The 15975-nt window shown below is 54.0% G+C and overlaps 1 protein-coding gene across 14 annotated transcripts; it reads left to right on the plus strand.

The window, feature by feature from the left end:
* Positions 1-418: 418 nt before the first annotated feature.
* TMEM42 (transmembrane protein 42) lies at positions 419-15543 on the plus strand. Of its 14 annotated transcripts, none has more exons than XR_005781480.1 (6): positions 419-686; positions 2489-2635; positions 8789-8979; positions 12881-12989; positions 14220-14891; positions 15070-15543. XR_005781480.1 is itself a non-coding variant. In XM_040445075.1 (6 exons), exons 3-6 carry the CDS (start codon positions 2495-2497, stop codon positions 14829-14831), a joined length of 1053 nt encoding a protein of 350 aa, XP_040301009.1. In that variant the 5' UTR covers positions 577-686; positions 854-911; positions 2489-2494; the 3' UTR covers positions 14832-15543. The 14 variants fall into 14 exon arrangements, 12 of the variants coding, with proteins under 12 accessions (XP_040301006.1, XP_040301017.1, XP_040301007.1 ...); XM_040445075.1 differs by adding an exon at positions 854-911 and having other exon boundaries at positions 577-686; positions 14220-15543; XM_040445077.1 differs by adding an exon at positions 854-911 and having other exon boundaries at positions 609-721; positions 14220-15543.
* The last annotated feature ends 432 nt before the right edge of the window (positions 15544-15975 follow it).

A 15975-nucleotide genomic window follows, 5' to 3' on the forward strand; every position in this document is an offset into this window, starting at 1 on the left:
CCACTTTGCGCCTCAATCTGGAAGGTGCAGGTCAATCTCCTGGGGCTCCTGTTGAAATGCAGATTCTGATTCAATGGCAGTTGGGCGGGGCCTGGATTGGGCATTTTTGTTTAACAAATTCCCAGGGAAAGCCGAAGCTGGGCAACACTCTGGCAAGGATTGAAACTGCCGGGTCATGGATAGTTAATTCTATAACAGCAACCACACAATACCGCCGGGGCTTCAGACGCCAGGCCCGGACAGCTCCCGGGTTAACCTAAACTTAACGCCAGAGGCTGGCTGCCCTCCACCCCACCCAGGCTCCCTAGTCTCCGCCCCGCCCCGGTCCCCGACCCCGCCCCTGCCCTGCCCCTCTGAGACCCTCCCCGCGCCCTAGTTGGCTGCCCTGATCACGTGAGCGTCGCGTCACGTGAGGCCACCGCCCAATGGCGGCGCGCGCTCGGTCCTGCCGGTGGCTGGTGCCCCAGGAGCCGGGAGAGGTGGCAGCGGGCACCATGGCCGAGAGGCTACAGTCCCCAGGCGGCGCCGTGTGCCCAGCCTCCTACCCCGACGCCCCCGCGGAGTTCCCCCCGCACCTCCAGGCCGGCGCGATGCGGCGCCGCTTCTGGGGCGTGTTCAACTGCCTGTGCGCCGGCGCGTTTGGGGCGCTGGCCGCCGCCTCCGCCAAGCTGGCCTTCGGCAGCGAGGTCGAGCCCGGGGCGCCGCTGCGGCAGGCGGGCGGGTGGGTCCGGGCGGATGGGGGGCGCTGGGGGGGCGGGGTCTGTTCGCCGGGTCAGCTGCCGAGCGCTGCAGTCAGCTGGGGCGGGGGAGCATCCTTCTATTCTAAATCACCTCAAATCCTCGTCCCGTGTAGGCGGTAAGAGACCGGAGCCTCTTCCCTACCAGGGACCTAAACTTTTCCCCCCGACTGGGTTAGTTCGCTTTCCTGCATCCACTCTCTACCTCTCATTTTAAGCCCCTTATGCCTGGACGTTTCTCTCCTCGTAACTCAAGGTGAGAAGCCTGTTGCCCATCTTTACTCCGTAATTAACGGGTGTTTTGACCAGTATATACCCTGCTGCCCGGAAAATTGGGAGTTTGGGACACCTAGACATGAGAGGACAGAGAAACATTTTGGACATTCCCATCCCTGATGCGGAGAACTCCTAAACTGCCTCTCCACGCCTACTGAAATGTATCTCTGCCCCTCCCATCCCAAGTCACAGGCTTTCCTCTGCTGCTGGAGGGGTTTCATCGCATCTGCAACCTAGGGTTAGGTCCTTACCTGGACAGCCTACAGACTGATTCTTGGGGGTGGGGGGTGGGGATCAGGGGGCCGGTAAGCCTGTTTAGGGCCAATCCAGTGGGAACCACTATGCTTGAAGTTAGTGTTCTGTTGGGTGTAATTCTTGAAGGGATGCAAAGTTAGATGAGTGACTGTGAACCATGAGGTTTTCTAGTCTTTTTAGTTGTGCACCAGGCCTTAGTGACTATATAAGCAGACTGCCACTGGCACAAAGAGTGCTTTTGTGAAAATTATACAAAGACACCCTTTCCTTAAGACACTCTTTTTTCAGCAGCTGGAAAACTGTTGTAAGAAATAAGAGCCTGAAATTTGGATGGCCACCCCCAGAGGAAGCAGCTCTGTTTGCAGGAAGGTTTCTGACTCAAAATGAAGCAAGGGTGTCTTGCATATTCTTTGTGTAGGAGGCTTAATTTAAGATCCTCTCCTCCAGGCTCTCGCCTTTAAAAAAAAAAAAAGGGGGGGGGAAAGGAAAAGAAAAAAAGGCCGCGGATTCTCCCAGTGATGTCTGGGATCAGTAGTCAAGTCGGTGGTGGCTTCCCTTCCCACAGCAGGGCTGTGTCCTGATTAAGAGCATGGAGCCACACTGCCTGAATTTGAATCCTGGTGACTACCACCAGCCTTTGGCTCTTTAGGCAGGTTATGTAATGCCTTAGGTTCTTTATCTGTAAAGTAAAGGTAAGGACTAAATGAGAATGCACTTGAAATGCTTGGCACAGGGCCTGGCACAGAGTGAAAAAAAAGCTCGAGGATGCCCAGCGGGACTGGCCTGAGTGTCCTGTAGCCTGCATGGGCTAATTCATGCCTTACCTGATCCCAGGAAGTGAGGACTCTGCCCCTGGTTTACTCATACGACATACTGACTGGTAACTGCTTGGCTGTCTCACACTGATCTTTTAGCACCAACAAGTGACTGGTGTTCCAGAGAAATTACTGGTTATGGCTTAGCAGTTTACTCTTCCCAAGGACACATGGCCGGCAAGATGGCTGAAGAAGTCTCCTCGGGGTTTATTTCAGCTATAAAACGGGTGTGCTGAGCACAGTGTTAAGTGAAGTCTTATGCAGGAAAGCTCAGGAACGGCCCACCCAGGCTCTGGTGGCATCTCAGTAGGGGTCCAGCTGCCCATCAGTGCCCTGGGTATGCTGGGAGGAAGGCTGAGGGTCTGCCTTGGCCAAGCGCGGCTGCAGTGACACTCTCTCCCGCAGGTGAACATGGTCTTCTGCATCTTAGGCATTATTGTGATGGCCACTACCAATTCTCTCATGTGGACGTTCTTTAGCCGGGGCCTCAGTTTCTCCATGTCTTCGGCCATTGCATCTGTCACGGTGACTTTTTCAAACATCCTCAGCTCGGTGAGTAGCCTGAGGGTACAGTCAGTACCCCTGTCCCAAACCTGGGTTCTGGGAGGGTCCTGGGTGAGTTGGGGAACCCACCCTCCCAGATAGGAGGAAAGACAAGAGCTGAAGCAGAGATTGGGCTGTGGCTTGAGCCCTGGTGGCTGCTCCTCTGATCTCGAACTTGGTAGAATCCTCAAGTGTTAGCTGGGAGTGAAGGCCAAGTGTAAAAAAAAAAAAAAAAAAGCCCACCTGCCTGCTGCCCCTTCAGGCTGCAGCCCTCATGCTGATGTCTCTGTAACCTCTGTGCAAGCTGTCTCCTAGGGGTCTGTAAACTTGAGCGTGAGACGTGGAGGGTGGACGCTCTTTCCTCCGACAGCCTGATGTCAACCAGGTGGGGCTGAGCCCAGTCAGTCCTGCCGTCGAGGGAGGGAGGACGTGGCAGGCCTGTTTGGATCAGCAAACACCAGGCACCGGCTGTGTGCTGGGCCTTCGCTGCTGGCCTCTGCGAATCTTTCTTGCGCACTTTGCTCGGGGCCAATGCTGCAAGGAAGGTACACTCCCCCCACCTCTCCGGGCGAGCCAGAAATGGATAGTGCCTTGTGGAAAGTGACAGCTGGGTTTCAGGCTCCAGACCTTTCCTCCTGCCCCAGGAGGGAAGTCAGGCACGGGGGGAGTGAGGTTGTGCCTGCCCGCCATGGTCAAGTCCTGCGGGCACGTGTCTACTTGGCCTCACAGCGGTCTCTGTCCCACAGGCCTTCCTGGGCTTTGTGTTGTATGGAGAGTGCCAGGAGGTCTTGTGGTGGGGAGGTGTGTTCCTCATCCTGTGCGGACTCAGCCTGATCCACAGGAAGCTGCCACCAAGCGGGAAGGCCCCTCCACACAAGCAACAGTGACCTCGGTTGACTGGACGGACCGGCTGGAGAGACAACGTGGCGGCCCGAGGAACGGGCTGGCGTGTGGGGGGACCACTTCCCAGGGTGATCTGGGCGTGCAGCCATCTGAGCATCAGCCAGAGGAAGGCGCCCCCAAGGGAAACAGGCCTCTGACCTAGCAGCCTGGAGTGTGGCCAGCCGGAGCTTCTGGATCAGGAAGGACATCCATAGCTGTGTTCTGCCCGGAGCCCTGATGACACCTGCACAGTGCTTTTGATTCTCACGCTCCTGGGCCCACCCAGTGCCCCTTGGCAGACGCTGGAGACCCCGGGGTTGGTCTGCTTGGTGTAGGGACTTGAGACCACGCTGTAATCGTAGTCCTGTCGCGTCGCATTGGAATCCGTTGCTGGTGGAGCTTTCTGACGGCTTCACGCCGATGTATCAGGACATCTGTGTGGCCCTTCTGCAGTACGGCAAGGGAAGGGAAACTGGATTAATAAACACTTGTTTTTGTCAGTCAAAGGGAGCAGGTGTGAAATCTTTATTCTTTCCTGCCATCCCCCCCCCCCCTTTCCTAATTTTTTGGAGTGCGAGGGAGCAGCCTAGGTGAGCTGCAGTTCTTGGAATGGAGTTAAGAGCTGCCCCCGCCTCCCGCCCCCCGGGCCTGGGGCCCATGCGCTCTACTGTCTGTGAGCTGGAGCACACGGTTCCTTCCTGATGTCACCCAGGCTGGTGCCCTTCACGTTCAGGAGGGTCTGTCCATTTTCTTGGTACACAAGGAGGAAAACTTGACCTTCCTCTGGGGACCTAGTTTTATTTTACTTGTTGGGAAAGGAAACTGGCCCAGATGCTGCTCCCACACCCCCATTTCCCCTTTAGGCCCTATCTGTCCTTTGGTTTTCTTTCCCAGATCCCTGTGACTTGTTTGTTTCTTACACAGTGTGTAATTCCTAGTTCAGCACGGCCTGTGTGCTGCCTCACCTTCTCTTGTGCATAGCTTCACGTGCAATGCTCACCTCCAGTTCTCTGGGGGGCTCCCCTGGTGTCCTAGCACCCCCTTCAGCTCTCCTGAGGCTGACCACCTCCACGTCTTCTTCAGACATTCCCTGCAGTGGAGAGGGACTTGGTGGTGGGCGGGGGACGAGGCTGTCCCCTCCTTCCTGCCCGCATAGCACCCTCACTGCCCTCCTCTATTGCTCATTGCACAGGTGACAGATGTGCTTCCTAACACTGTTTTGTGGCTCCTACTGAGTGGGATCTGGCATTAGCCCACCTCTCCAGTTCTCTCTCAGTGCCTCCTTAGTACCCCTGCACCTACCCTGTTTGAGTTGCCCCAAATATTTGCATCTCAACAGTTCTCGAGTCCACCGTGTCCAGCCCCGCTTCCATGCTTGGTGTTTTGCAGGAATAGGAAAGCCCATCCTAAAATTCGTATCAACCCTCAAGAGACCCCCGACTCCAAACAGTCTTCAGAAAGGACAGCAGGATTGGAGGACTTACACATCCCTGATTCCACAACTTACAGCAAAGCTGCATAATGAAAACGGGATAGTGACTGGCATACAGACAGGAACCAAGGATACAGAATAGAGAACCCAGAAATAAGCCATTTGAGAAGACTTGACATTGAATGTCAAGACCGTTCAATGGGAAAAGGCAGCCTCTTCCACAACCGGTGCTGGGAAAACTGGATCTCTGTGTGCAAAAGAGTGAACTCGTGGACCCTTCCTTGTCACCAGGCGAAGGACTTGAACAGGCATTTCTCCAAAGGAGATCTACAAATGGCCAAGAGGCCCGTGAAAGACGCTCAGCATCATGAGTCACTAGGGAACTGCAAATCTAAACCACAGTGAGATACCACCTCGTGCCCATTAGGATGGCTACCACAAAACCAAAAATGAAACAAGCAAAACAGAAAATGACCAGCATCGGTGAGAGTGGAGAAATTGGAGCCCTTGTGCGTTGTTGGTGGGAATGTAATATGGTAACAGCCACCATATTGGCAGTTCCCCAAAAAGCTGAACAATTGTGTGAGTCCAGGTCTAGAGAGATACCCCAAAGCACTGAAAGCAGAGACTCAAACAGCTACTTGTATACCAATGTTCATAGCAACACTAACAGTAATCAGAAGGTGGAAACAATTCAAATGTCCCAGCAGCAGAAGGATGGACAAACAAAATACGGTGTATACATACAACAGGTTATTCAGCCTTAAAAACGAACAAAGATCGGGGCACCTGGGTGGCTCCGTCAGTTAAGCGTCCAACTTCTGCTCAGGTCACGATCTCGCGGTTCGTGGGTTCAAGCCCTACCTCGGGCTCTGTGCTGACAGCTCAGAGCCTGGAGCCTGCTTCCGATTCTGTGTCTCCCCCCCCTCTCTGCCCCTCCCCTGCTCATGCTCTGTCTCTCTCAAAAATAAATAAAAACATTAAAAAGAAAAAAAAGGAATGAAGATTTAACACAGGGGCTACAGCGAAGATGAACCTTGGAAACATTTTGCTAAGTTAAATAAGCCAGACGCAAAATGACAAATATTGTATGATCCCACTTATGTGAGGCATCTAGAACAGGCAAATTCATAGAGGCAGGAAGTACAGGGGGCTGCTCAAGGACTGGGAGGAGGGAGGGTGGGGAGTTAGTGTTTAATGGGGACAGAGCTTCTGTTCAAAAAAGTTATGGAGACGGATGGTAGTGATTGTTGCACAACATTGTGGATGTACTTAATGCCACTGAATTGTAACTTAAAACTGGCAAATGTTACATTAATGTGTATCTGTCCACAATTGAAAAAACAGGGCAAAACAGAAAGGAGGGAATGGTAGGAGGAGGAATTAGAGACAGCTAGTGGTGAAGGCTCATTCAACAAGTTTTTCTACAAAGGGGCAGTAGATGGCAGGGAAGATGGGGACAAAAGAGGGAGGGTTGTTTGGTTTTATTTTTGGTTGTGAGAGGAGAAATAGCATATTTAGGTAGGCTAATGGCAGTGATCTATCAGTGAGAAGACTGAAGGTGCAGGGAAGGAGCTGTTTAAAAAAATTTTTTTTTAGTATTTATTGTGGAGAGAGACAGAGACAGAGCTTGAGTCGGGGAGGGGCAGAGCGAGAGGGAGACACAGAATCCGAAGCAGTCTCTGGGCTCCAAGCTGTCAGCACAGAGCTCGATGTGGGGTTCAAACCCACATACAGTGAGATCATGACCTGAGCCAAAGTCAGATGCGCATCCGACTGAGCCACCTAGGCACCCCAGGAAGGGGAGCTGTTTAAAGAACAGTGGGCCGGGGCGCCTGGGTGGCGCAGTCGGTTGAGCGTCCGACTTCAGCCAGGTCACGATCTCGCAGTCCGTGAGTTCGAGCCCCGCGTCGGGCTCTGGGCTGATGGCTCAGAGCCTGGAGCCTGTTTCCGATTCTGTGTCTCCCTCTCTCTCTGCCCCTCCCCCATTCATGCTCTGTCTCTCTCTGTCCCAAATAAATAAATAAACGTTGAAAAAAAAAAAAAAAAGAACAGTGAGCCTAGGGGCACCTGGGTGGCTCATTTGGTTAAGCATCCAGCTCTTGATTTTAGCTGAGGTCATGATCTCATGGTTCGTGAGTTTGAGCCCCACATTGGGCTCTGCACTAACCATGGAGCCTGCTTGGGATTCTCCCTGTCTCTCTCTCTCTCTGTCTCTCTCTCTCTGCCCTTCCCCCACTCACACTGTCTCTCCCTCCCTCTTTCTCTCTCTCTCTCTCTCTCTCTCAAAATAAATAAAAGAATCCTAAAATTAAAAAAAAAAAAAGAAAGAGCACTGAGCCCAAGCTGGAGCTGGTGAGCTGGGGTCCGATGCACAAGTGAGGGTTGGCTTAGCAAGGAATGCGGACATCTCACTGCAGAGGTCAGGAATGGCCGTCCGCAGGCAGAGAGCCAGGTAGGTGGCTGGACGTGGTTGGAAGGGGCTCGTAGAAGTTCTTTTCTCAAAGTTCCCCAAACTTTAAGTCATTAAGAAAAAGACAGGACAGGGGCGCCTGGGTGGCGCAGTCGGTTAAGCGTCCGACTTCAGCCAGGTCACGATCTCACGGTCTGTGAGTTCGAGCCCCTCGTCAGGCTCTGGGCTGATGGCTCGGAGCCTGGAGCCTGTTTCCGATTCTGTGTCTCCCTCTCTCTCTGCCCCTCCCCCGTTCATGCTCTGTCTCTCTCTGTCCCAAAAATAAATAAACGTTGAAAAAAAAAAAAAGACAGGACACCTCAAGAGAAAACTGGGCAAGGCATATGAATTGGTAATTCATAGAAGACGAAGATTGAACAGCCATAAACAGACACAACGCGTCAATCTCACTGGTAATAGGGAAATGCAAATAAGACCACAGTGGGGAGAAAAGAGAAAGGCATGCCAGAGGCTGAAAATACTTGCAAAACATCTATCCTGTGAAGGACTGGTCTCCAGTGTTGGGGTGTGGGTGGGAGGGGGTTTGTGCTGTGTGAGGCTCCCTTTCCGCAGGGCTTGGTCCAGTAACCTCACCACCCACCTTGCAGTGGTCTGGCGTGCAATGCCTCTCTGGGCTCACAGGAGCAGCACTGCATTTGTTTTTCCAACGCCTCTCGAAGGTCACATCATTCCAGGGACCTGGGCAATGGTGGTAGGCATGGTTAAATGTTGCTAAAAGAGATTGTGCCATTCACGACATTGAGACACCTGGTTCCTATTTAGAGAAAAATAAAGCAGGGTTCCTACCTCATGCCTTATTCCGCCATAAATTCCAGAAGGGTCAAAGATGAAACTGTAAAGGAGAGGAAAATGAAGGTGTGTGTGAAAAGTAATCTTGGCGCGAAGATGTTTCCAAGGAAACAGGAAACCTAGAAACAAAGGGAAAGATAAACCGACTCCATAAAAGTTAAAAAAAAAAAAAAATGGATGTGTAGCAAAACTCAGAGTCAGAAGGTAATGAATATTCTGAAGTCTAAAAAGAGCTCCTGTGGATCTATAGGAACGTGACCCACACTCCAAAAGATAAGGGCACAGTATTAGGTAGCCGAGAGTATTCTATGAGAAGATACTCAGTCTTACTTGTGATGGGGGGGGGGGGGGCGGGCGGTGGTAATGGAATAAAATTGAAACAACATTGAGATTGCTTATCTATCTATCTATCTATCTATCTATCTATCTATCCATCCATCTATCTATCAGACTGGCCACAATGAAAAGTTTGGGAGTGGCCAGGGTTTGGTTGGTTGGTTGGTTTTTAAAGGCATCTTCCCATCTTTTTATGGGAGCCACTGGCACAGTCTCTGGAAGGCTCTTTCAGCATGTACTGAAATTCCAGGTGTATGTATCCTGTGACCCAGCAGTTGACTTTGGAAGATTTATGTCGCAGATGTTGTCACCTGCAAGTGCCAAGACGTGTGCGAGGAAGTGGCATATGAGGTCTGGAATAACTTCAAGGCCCACCCAGAGGCAGTGGTGGCCGCTGAAGAGAATGACATCTACTTGGATGGTTAAGAAATCAACTCCAAGGTAAGGAAAAGAGAGCTCGTACAGGATGGGATGTTGAGAAAGCTCCCGCTTATGTCAGTAAATGTCTATGGCAGACGAAACTGGAAAGATACTTTATTTATTTATTAAAAAAAATTTTTTTTTAACGTTTATTTATTTTTTTGAGACAGAGAGAGACAGAGCATGAACAGGGGAGGGTCAGAGAGAGAGGGAGACACAGAACCTGAAACAGGCTCCAGGCTCTGAGCTGTCAGCAGAGAGACCGACGCGGGGCTCGAACTCACAGACTGTGAGATCACGACCTGAGCTGAGGTCGGACGCTTAGCTGACTGAGCCACCCAGGCACCCCTGGAAAGATACTTTATACTGGTAGCCTCTGGAGAGAGGGTCTGAGGGTCTGGGGTGGGAGAGACTTAGTTTTTACAGTGGGTATTGATCACTTTCCATCCTGTCTGGAATCTCTTTGATTCCTAAATAAGAAGATTCAAGGGGCGCCTGGGTGGCTCAGTCAGTTAAGTGACCGACTTCGGCTCAGGTCATGATCTCAGGGCTCGTGAGTTGAAGCCCTTGCGTTGGGCTCGCCGCTCTCAGCACAGAGCCTGCTTCGAATCCTCTGTCCCCCTTTCTCTCTGCCCCTCCCCTGCTTGCGCTCTCTCAAATATAAATAAAACATTAAAAAAATCATTCTAAAACACCCCAGGATCTCCGATAGCTGGCAGAGTTGGCAGTGGCCCCTGCCTCTTCCCAGTGGGACAAACAGGTGAGGCCGCTTGCCCCAGATCGCCCACGGCAAGTGAGCCCTTCCATCGGAGGCAGAGCCCGGCAAGGGCTAAGCAGGCAGCAGCAAAGCAGATGGGGACACGTGACACGACACATGTGGCAGAGGCCCCGGCAAAGTGTTTCACAAGAGGGAGGCCCGGTTCCCTCAGGGGATCAGGGAGGGCACGGAGAGCAGGGGGCACAGGAGAGTCATCCACGTTGAGCAGAAAATTAAACCTGGGAATTCGGGGCAGAGAAGGCCTTGAGGCCTCCCCGGAAGGGGAGGCAGATGGGGAGGCAGCTGGGTGGGGGGGGAAAGGCTGCAGATCTTGGGGCCCCAGGAACCAGAAGGCAGGTGAGGAGCCTTGGGGTTGGGCATTGGGCCGGTGCCTCACTGATGCTGCCTTGCACCGTTCACCAATTGTTCGGCAGGTTTTAGGTTTTTTACCCCAGCTGGCATCTGAACCACACAATAGTGTTCTGGTCGCGACAGTGCTATTCCTGGTCAACCTGTCAAAACTGTCAAGAAATACACATTTGCTGATGTCTATTCTGAGTGCAGGTTAAGTAGGCTCCATGCCCAGCACAGAGCCCAACTCGGGGCTTGAACTCAGGACTCAGGATCAAGACCTGAGCTGAGATCAAGAGCTGGATGCTTAACCGACTGAGCCACCCAGGTGCCCCTTGAAGGCAGGTTTTCAGGTCTGACCTGAGCTTAGAACCCAGCCTCTCCCAGTGGCCCCGCCTCTCCCAGCCTCAGCTTCCCCAGCTGCCAATGGTGTTTACACAGAAGGTCCCCTCCTGCCTTCTGGCTGGGCTTCAGTTTGGGTGAGCAAATTATTCCAGTTCGCCCCGGACATTCCTGGTTTTAGGACTAAGCGTTCTGTGTCCCAGGAAACCCTCAGTCCTGGGCAGACAGGAGGGCTGGTCACCAAAGTCCACTCGGTTCACAAAACTCCGTTTGCCCAGAGCAGCGGTACTCAGGCAGCTTGGTTTCATGTCCCCCTTACACGCTTACAAATTATCGAAGACCCCAGTCAGCTTGTGGTTATGACGTTTCTACCTGCAAATTTTTACCATTTCAGAAATGTAAATTGAGAAGTTAAATTATTTTTAATGTTTATTTACTTTTGAGAGAGATGGAGACAGAATGCGAGTGGGGAAGGGGCAGAGAGAGAGGGAGACACAGAATCCGAAGCAGGCTCCAGGCTCTGGGCTGTCAGCACAGAGTCCGACGTGGGGCTCGAACTCACAAGCTGTGAGATCATGACCTGAGCCGAAGTTGGATGCTCAACCGACTGAGCCACCCAGGTGCTCCATAAACTGAGAAGTTTAAAAAAATATTTATTTTCTTCTGGCCTAGTAGAATTCAGCTGGATTTTCCCAATTGCTTTTGCATTCAGTTGTGTTTTTTAAAATGTTTATTTATTTTTGAGAGAGAGGGAGAAGAGAGTGGGTGAAGGGCAGAGAGAGAGAGAGACAGAGAATCCCAAGCAGGCTCCGCACCGTCAGCACAGAGCACAACTCAGGGCTCGAACTCACGAACTGTGGGGTCACGCACGCCCTGAGCTGAAACCAAGAGTCGGATGTTTAACCGACTGAGCCCCCCGGGCGCCCCCTGCATTCAGTTCTTGAGATGCATTTTTTTTCTGGTTGAAATCTATGAAGAAAATCTGACCTCACTCAGATACGTAGATGAAAAAGGCAGGAATATTTCCACAGCCTTTTCACATAACGGGTGTTCTTCTTTGATACTGTCCCCATGCACCACCAGTGGTAGTTTCTTAAAGCCGATGGCAGTGTGGACTCTGAGCCACATCACTGTACCCTTGAGGGGTTGACAACAAAGAGGCAGCTCTTGGGATTATTGTGCAAAGACTCGCAGGCCTCTAGACTCCGGGGAGCCCCGGCCACACTGAGAACGCTCTCCAGGGGCCCGCGGGGACTCTAGCCATGTGGTTGTGCTTGCATGTGGGTGGCCGCCGACGAGTGTCCATCGCTGGGTGAGTCTGAAGTGCTCCCTCTGCCAGGCGGCTGTGAGCGTGTGCTCTGTAAACGGTGGGGGCTCCCGTTCCCCATGGCCGGCCGGCTCATCCCAGTTAGAGGCTGCTGACCCGCCCTGACTGCCGGGTCTTTCCGTGTCCACGGAAAGACGTGCCTGTTCCATCCCCTCCTGCGCTGGCACATTCTGGCGACTGGAGGCTCGGTCGTCTCATTTTGGGGGGTTGTTAGGAGGTTCGGCCGCATATAACAAGTTCCCGCTACAGTGCTTGACACGGCCGGGGCCCGTTGGCGGCCTGTTCCCGGGTGGCGCTCACCAGCGTTGGGGTTTGGGAAGCAGCGGGCTGAGCCCACTCTGCTTGCTTCAGAGATGAGGAAACCAGCCCAGAGAGATGGGGCCGGTGGCCCAAGGCTGCCCAGCAAGGCGGTGGTTGAGTCCGTTCTGCTGACTCCCGGCGCAGTGCTCCCTCGGGACGTCCGCCAAGCCCAGCCCTGCAGGCTGTGAGCCGAGCAGGAGCAACCAGCACGCCCAGGTGTCGCAAGAGCCACGTCCAAGTTTAGGTGACAGAAGATGAGGTCATGAGGTTGGGAATCTCTGAACCCCAGCTGACCTCGAGGTCCTCTGCTGGGGGCCCGACGACTTTCCCCTGTCAGGTGCCCCGTTACCGCTACTGCTCCTTCACCATGAGAAATGTGTGACCACGAGCGGGCCTGCTGGGTTGGCTGTGGAGCCATGGCCACCAGCTGGGGCTTCTGGTCGCGACTGTCTAACTAGGGCTCCCACTGCGGGTGGGGGAAACTGGATGCAACAGTTAGGGCATTAGTTTCCCGCTGCCCCGCAACAAATTACCCACGAGGGCAGTGCTTTCAAAGCACAACCCTGTGGCTTCTCACCAGGACTCCCATCAGGGCCCCTCACGGCCTGCAGGCCTCTGGGGGGTGGGGGTGGGGAGGGGGGGGGGAGCCGGCCCAGGCTGCCTGCACACCGCTGTGGCAGGCCTTGGTCTCTCACCCTGTGGGCCTCTCCCCAGGACAGGTCCCCACCGGGCGTTGGCCCATCAGAGCCCAGAGCGAGGGTGGCCGCACCCAGGGCGGAAGCCGAAGGCTCCTTGTAACCTAACCTCAGAGGTGACATTCACCACTTTTCCTGCATTTTGTTTAGAAGTGAGGCACCGGGGCGTTCCACAGGCAGGAGGCTGCCCAGCACACCTGGAAGAGGGATTTGCTTTGTTTTGCAGGAACTAGAATCGTCCATTGGGATTTCTGAAAGCGTGAGTATCACTGGGGCTCAGCCTCACCTTCCACCTCCCTTTCCCTGAATTGCTCTGTCATCAGCATGGGGCCTGGAGGCACAGGGCAGGGACAGGTGGGATGGGCCACTAGGCGGGACAGGAGGGCACCTGCAGCCAGAGAAGAGAGGTGCCTGGGTCCTCAGTTAAGATGGTGTGTGTGTCCCTCTTCAGCCGGACCCTCTGTCCGTCTCTCTCCCGTGTATTTGTGTCCCTTCTGACCACTCCCGGGCATGGGGTGGCGCTCGTTCCCTCTGAATCAGGAGAGGTGGACCGTGTAGTCCAGCCGGGCTGCCTGACAGGACACTGGAGGCCCAGGCCGCACTGTCTTTTGAGGCTCCTTATAAATTAAAACCAAATGACCTCCAAAACAGGCTTCAGGAACTGTGGCACATTGTAAAAGCCCGAATTTAACAAACTGGTATCTTTATATATATATATATACATATTTTTTTTTTAAGTTTATTTCTTTATTTTGAGAGACAGACGCAGCGTGAGGGAGGGGCAGAGAGAGAGAATCCCAAGCAGGCTCCGAGCTGGCAGTGCACAGCCCGACTCAGGGTTCGAGCCCACGAAGCTGTGAGATCATGACCTGAGCTGAAACCAAGAGTCGGACACTAAACTGACTGAGACACCCAGACGCCCCATAAACCGTTGTCTTTAATATTCAGGAGACAGAGGGAAGTGTGACTGTGGTTGAAAACCAGGCCTGATGGAGTTTGCAAAGAACTTTCATGCTCTGGACAGAAGGGGGAAGAGTGTGGTCGAACCCAGGCCACGGGTTCAGAGATTTGTGACAAGTGTCATTTTAGCCCTGCACTTGCCTGTACAGCCTTTTTTAGAGATTACATCAAAAGTCTACATTAGGGCCCTCTGCTCATTTATTTTTGCATTTATATAGCACTTACTATGTGTCAAGCACTGTTGTAAGTGCTTTTCCAAGAGGAACTCAGGGCACCCGGGTGGCTTTCTCGGTTGAGCATCCGACTTCGGCTCAGGTCATGATCTCACACTTCGTGGGTTCGAGCCCCACGTTGGGCTCTGTGCTGACATCTCAGAGCCTGGAGCCTGCTTCCGATTCTGCATTTCCCTCTCTCTCTCTGCCCCTCCCCCACTCATGCTCTGCCTCTCTCACTCTCAAAAATAAATGTAAAAGAATAATAATAAAAGAGGAACTCAAGTGGCTTTGCCCTTTCTCTGGTTTCCATAAAGTGGAAGAATGTCCAGCCGGGACGCATCAGGGTTTGGGAGAGATGCGGGCCACTCCCAGTTAATTTCCAAAATAGAAGATGCCCAAATGGGTATAAACATTTTAATGATCACCATTTCATGGAGGAGGAAACTGAGGCACAGAACGTGAGCATCTGTCCCAGGTCACACGGTGAGTGTGTGCACAGGCCCTGCTGGGCGCCCTGCCCGTCCGGACAGGCCACGCCCTCCATGTGCTCTGCGATGCTCTGGAGAGCCACACTGGGCAGGGGTGCCAGGCTGGGCTGGCAACCCCTTGTGCCACTGGGGTGGACGCTGATGCCCACCCCTCACGCGTGCGTCAGATGGATGTGCTCGCCAGGAATTGGTCCGGGAGCTACCAGAGGCGCCTGGCTGGTACCTGTGGGCGGGCGGTGCCCTAGGCTTTACCCGGTGTTCTCCGGGACCCTGAGCACAGGTTGGCAGGATACCAGGAGGGAGAGGGGAGAGGCCCCAGGAGTGGGGCTCCCAGCACCCCCAGTCGCTGCTCAGCCCGCCTGGCATTTCTGTGCTGAGAGCGTGGGGTCCCCACCCCAGCACGCACCGAATCCACCTATGATCCAGCCCACGATGTGAGAAGAACCTCAGAGTGGACACCCACCGGAGCGAGATGAGAGAAACTGGAGACCCTGTCGGGTAGGGGCCCGCCCCCTCCCTCCCTTTCCTCCCTCTCCCAGGAATTTTCCAGCACAAACCCAGTCTCCAGACCCTCCCCGCCCCCAAGACTCGTGGAGGCCCCAAACGCTCTCAGAGACTGATCCAAGTTGTACACAGGTGTCCACTGCTCCGGAAATGCAGTGTTTTTCACAAGCAGATCAGCTGGAGGTGCGCGTACAGGCAGCGTCCTGGACCGGCGCCCTTGCCCCCAGCGGTGGAGGCTGGGAATCTGCATTGAGTGAAGGGACATGCTCCCCTTTGCAGGAAGGCCTGACGTGGGAACGGCCCCGGGTGGGGGCCCCAGGCCGGCTTGTGAATTTGCCGGATCTGCTGCTTCGGTTCCATCTTCTACGCTCCAGCCCCTCTCGGCCAAGCAAGTACCATTTACTCCAGTACCCCTGGGTCCTCCCCATCCACCGCTCCCCGGGACTAACGCTGCCTTTGGGACCCTGGGGGCCTCCACCTCAGGGCGCAGAAAGATCAGGTCAGTCAAGGGGATTCCAACTTTGAGTAGCCTGGGAGAAGAGCATTTCGAACAAGGTGCCCCTTGGGGGCCCCTGGGTGGCTCAGTCGGTTAAGCGGCTGACTCTTGATTTTGGCTCAGGTCTTGATCTCAAGGCTCGCGAGTTTGAGCCCCGCATCGGGCTCTGTGCTGACAGCTCAGAGCCCTCTTGGGATCTTCTGTCCCCTTCTGCTCTTCCCTAACTCGTTCTCTCTCTCTCAACAAAATAAACATTAAAAAACAAACAAGGTGCCCTTTCCTGACCTTGGGGTAAAGCAGATACCCCCCAAGGGGCACCCCACTTGAAGCCTCCCACCTTGCCCACCCGTGCCCCAGTGGGTCTGGAAGCATGGCCAGCAGGCTGTTCAGGAGCCCACCCTGAGGCGCCCAGGTCTGCAGACGGGCTCTTGCAGGGCATGGGCCGGCCCAGCTTGGGAGACTTGGGCAGGCACAGGGGAGGGAGACCCCGTGGCCAGCAGGTCCCCCTTCCCTTGAGCAGGGGTCTGTTCTGGGGTGGGGGGCAGGTTCGTCTTCCCGGGAGGGGGTACCTCCTCGTGTGGA

This window comes from Herpailurus yagouaroundi, unplaced genomic scaffold, assembly GCF_014898765.1.
Source record: "Herpailurus yagouaroundi ecotype Mexico unplaced genomic scaffold, PumYag 193, whole genome shotgun sequence".
Classification (NCBI taxonomy): Eukaryota; Metazoa; Chordata; class Mammalia; order Carnivora; family Felidae; genus Herpailurus; species Herpailurus yagouaroundi.

Bases quoted from the DNA above. Each gene is read 5' to 3' on its own strand.
- TMEM42 (XM_040445072.1), top strand. From the start codon at position 426: ATGGCGGCGCGCGCTCGGTCCTGCCGGTGGCTGGTGCCCCAGGAGCCG. The intron at 2,636-8,788 runs GTGAGTAGCCTG...CTGAAATTCCAG, and splicing joins TTTCAAACATCCTCAGCTCG to GTGTATGTATCCTGTGACCC. The intron at 8,980-12,880 runs GTAAGGAAAAGA...CATTTTGTTTAG, and splicing joins GTTAAGAAATCAACTCCAAG to AAGTGAGGCACCGGGGCGTT.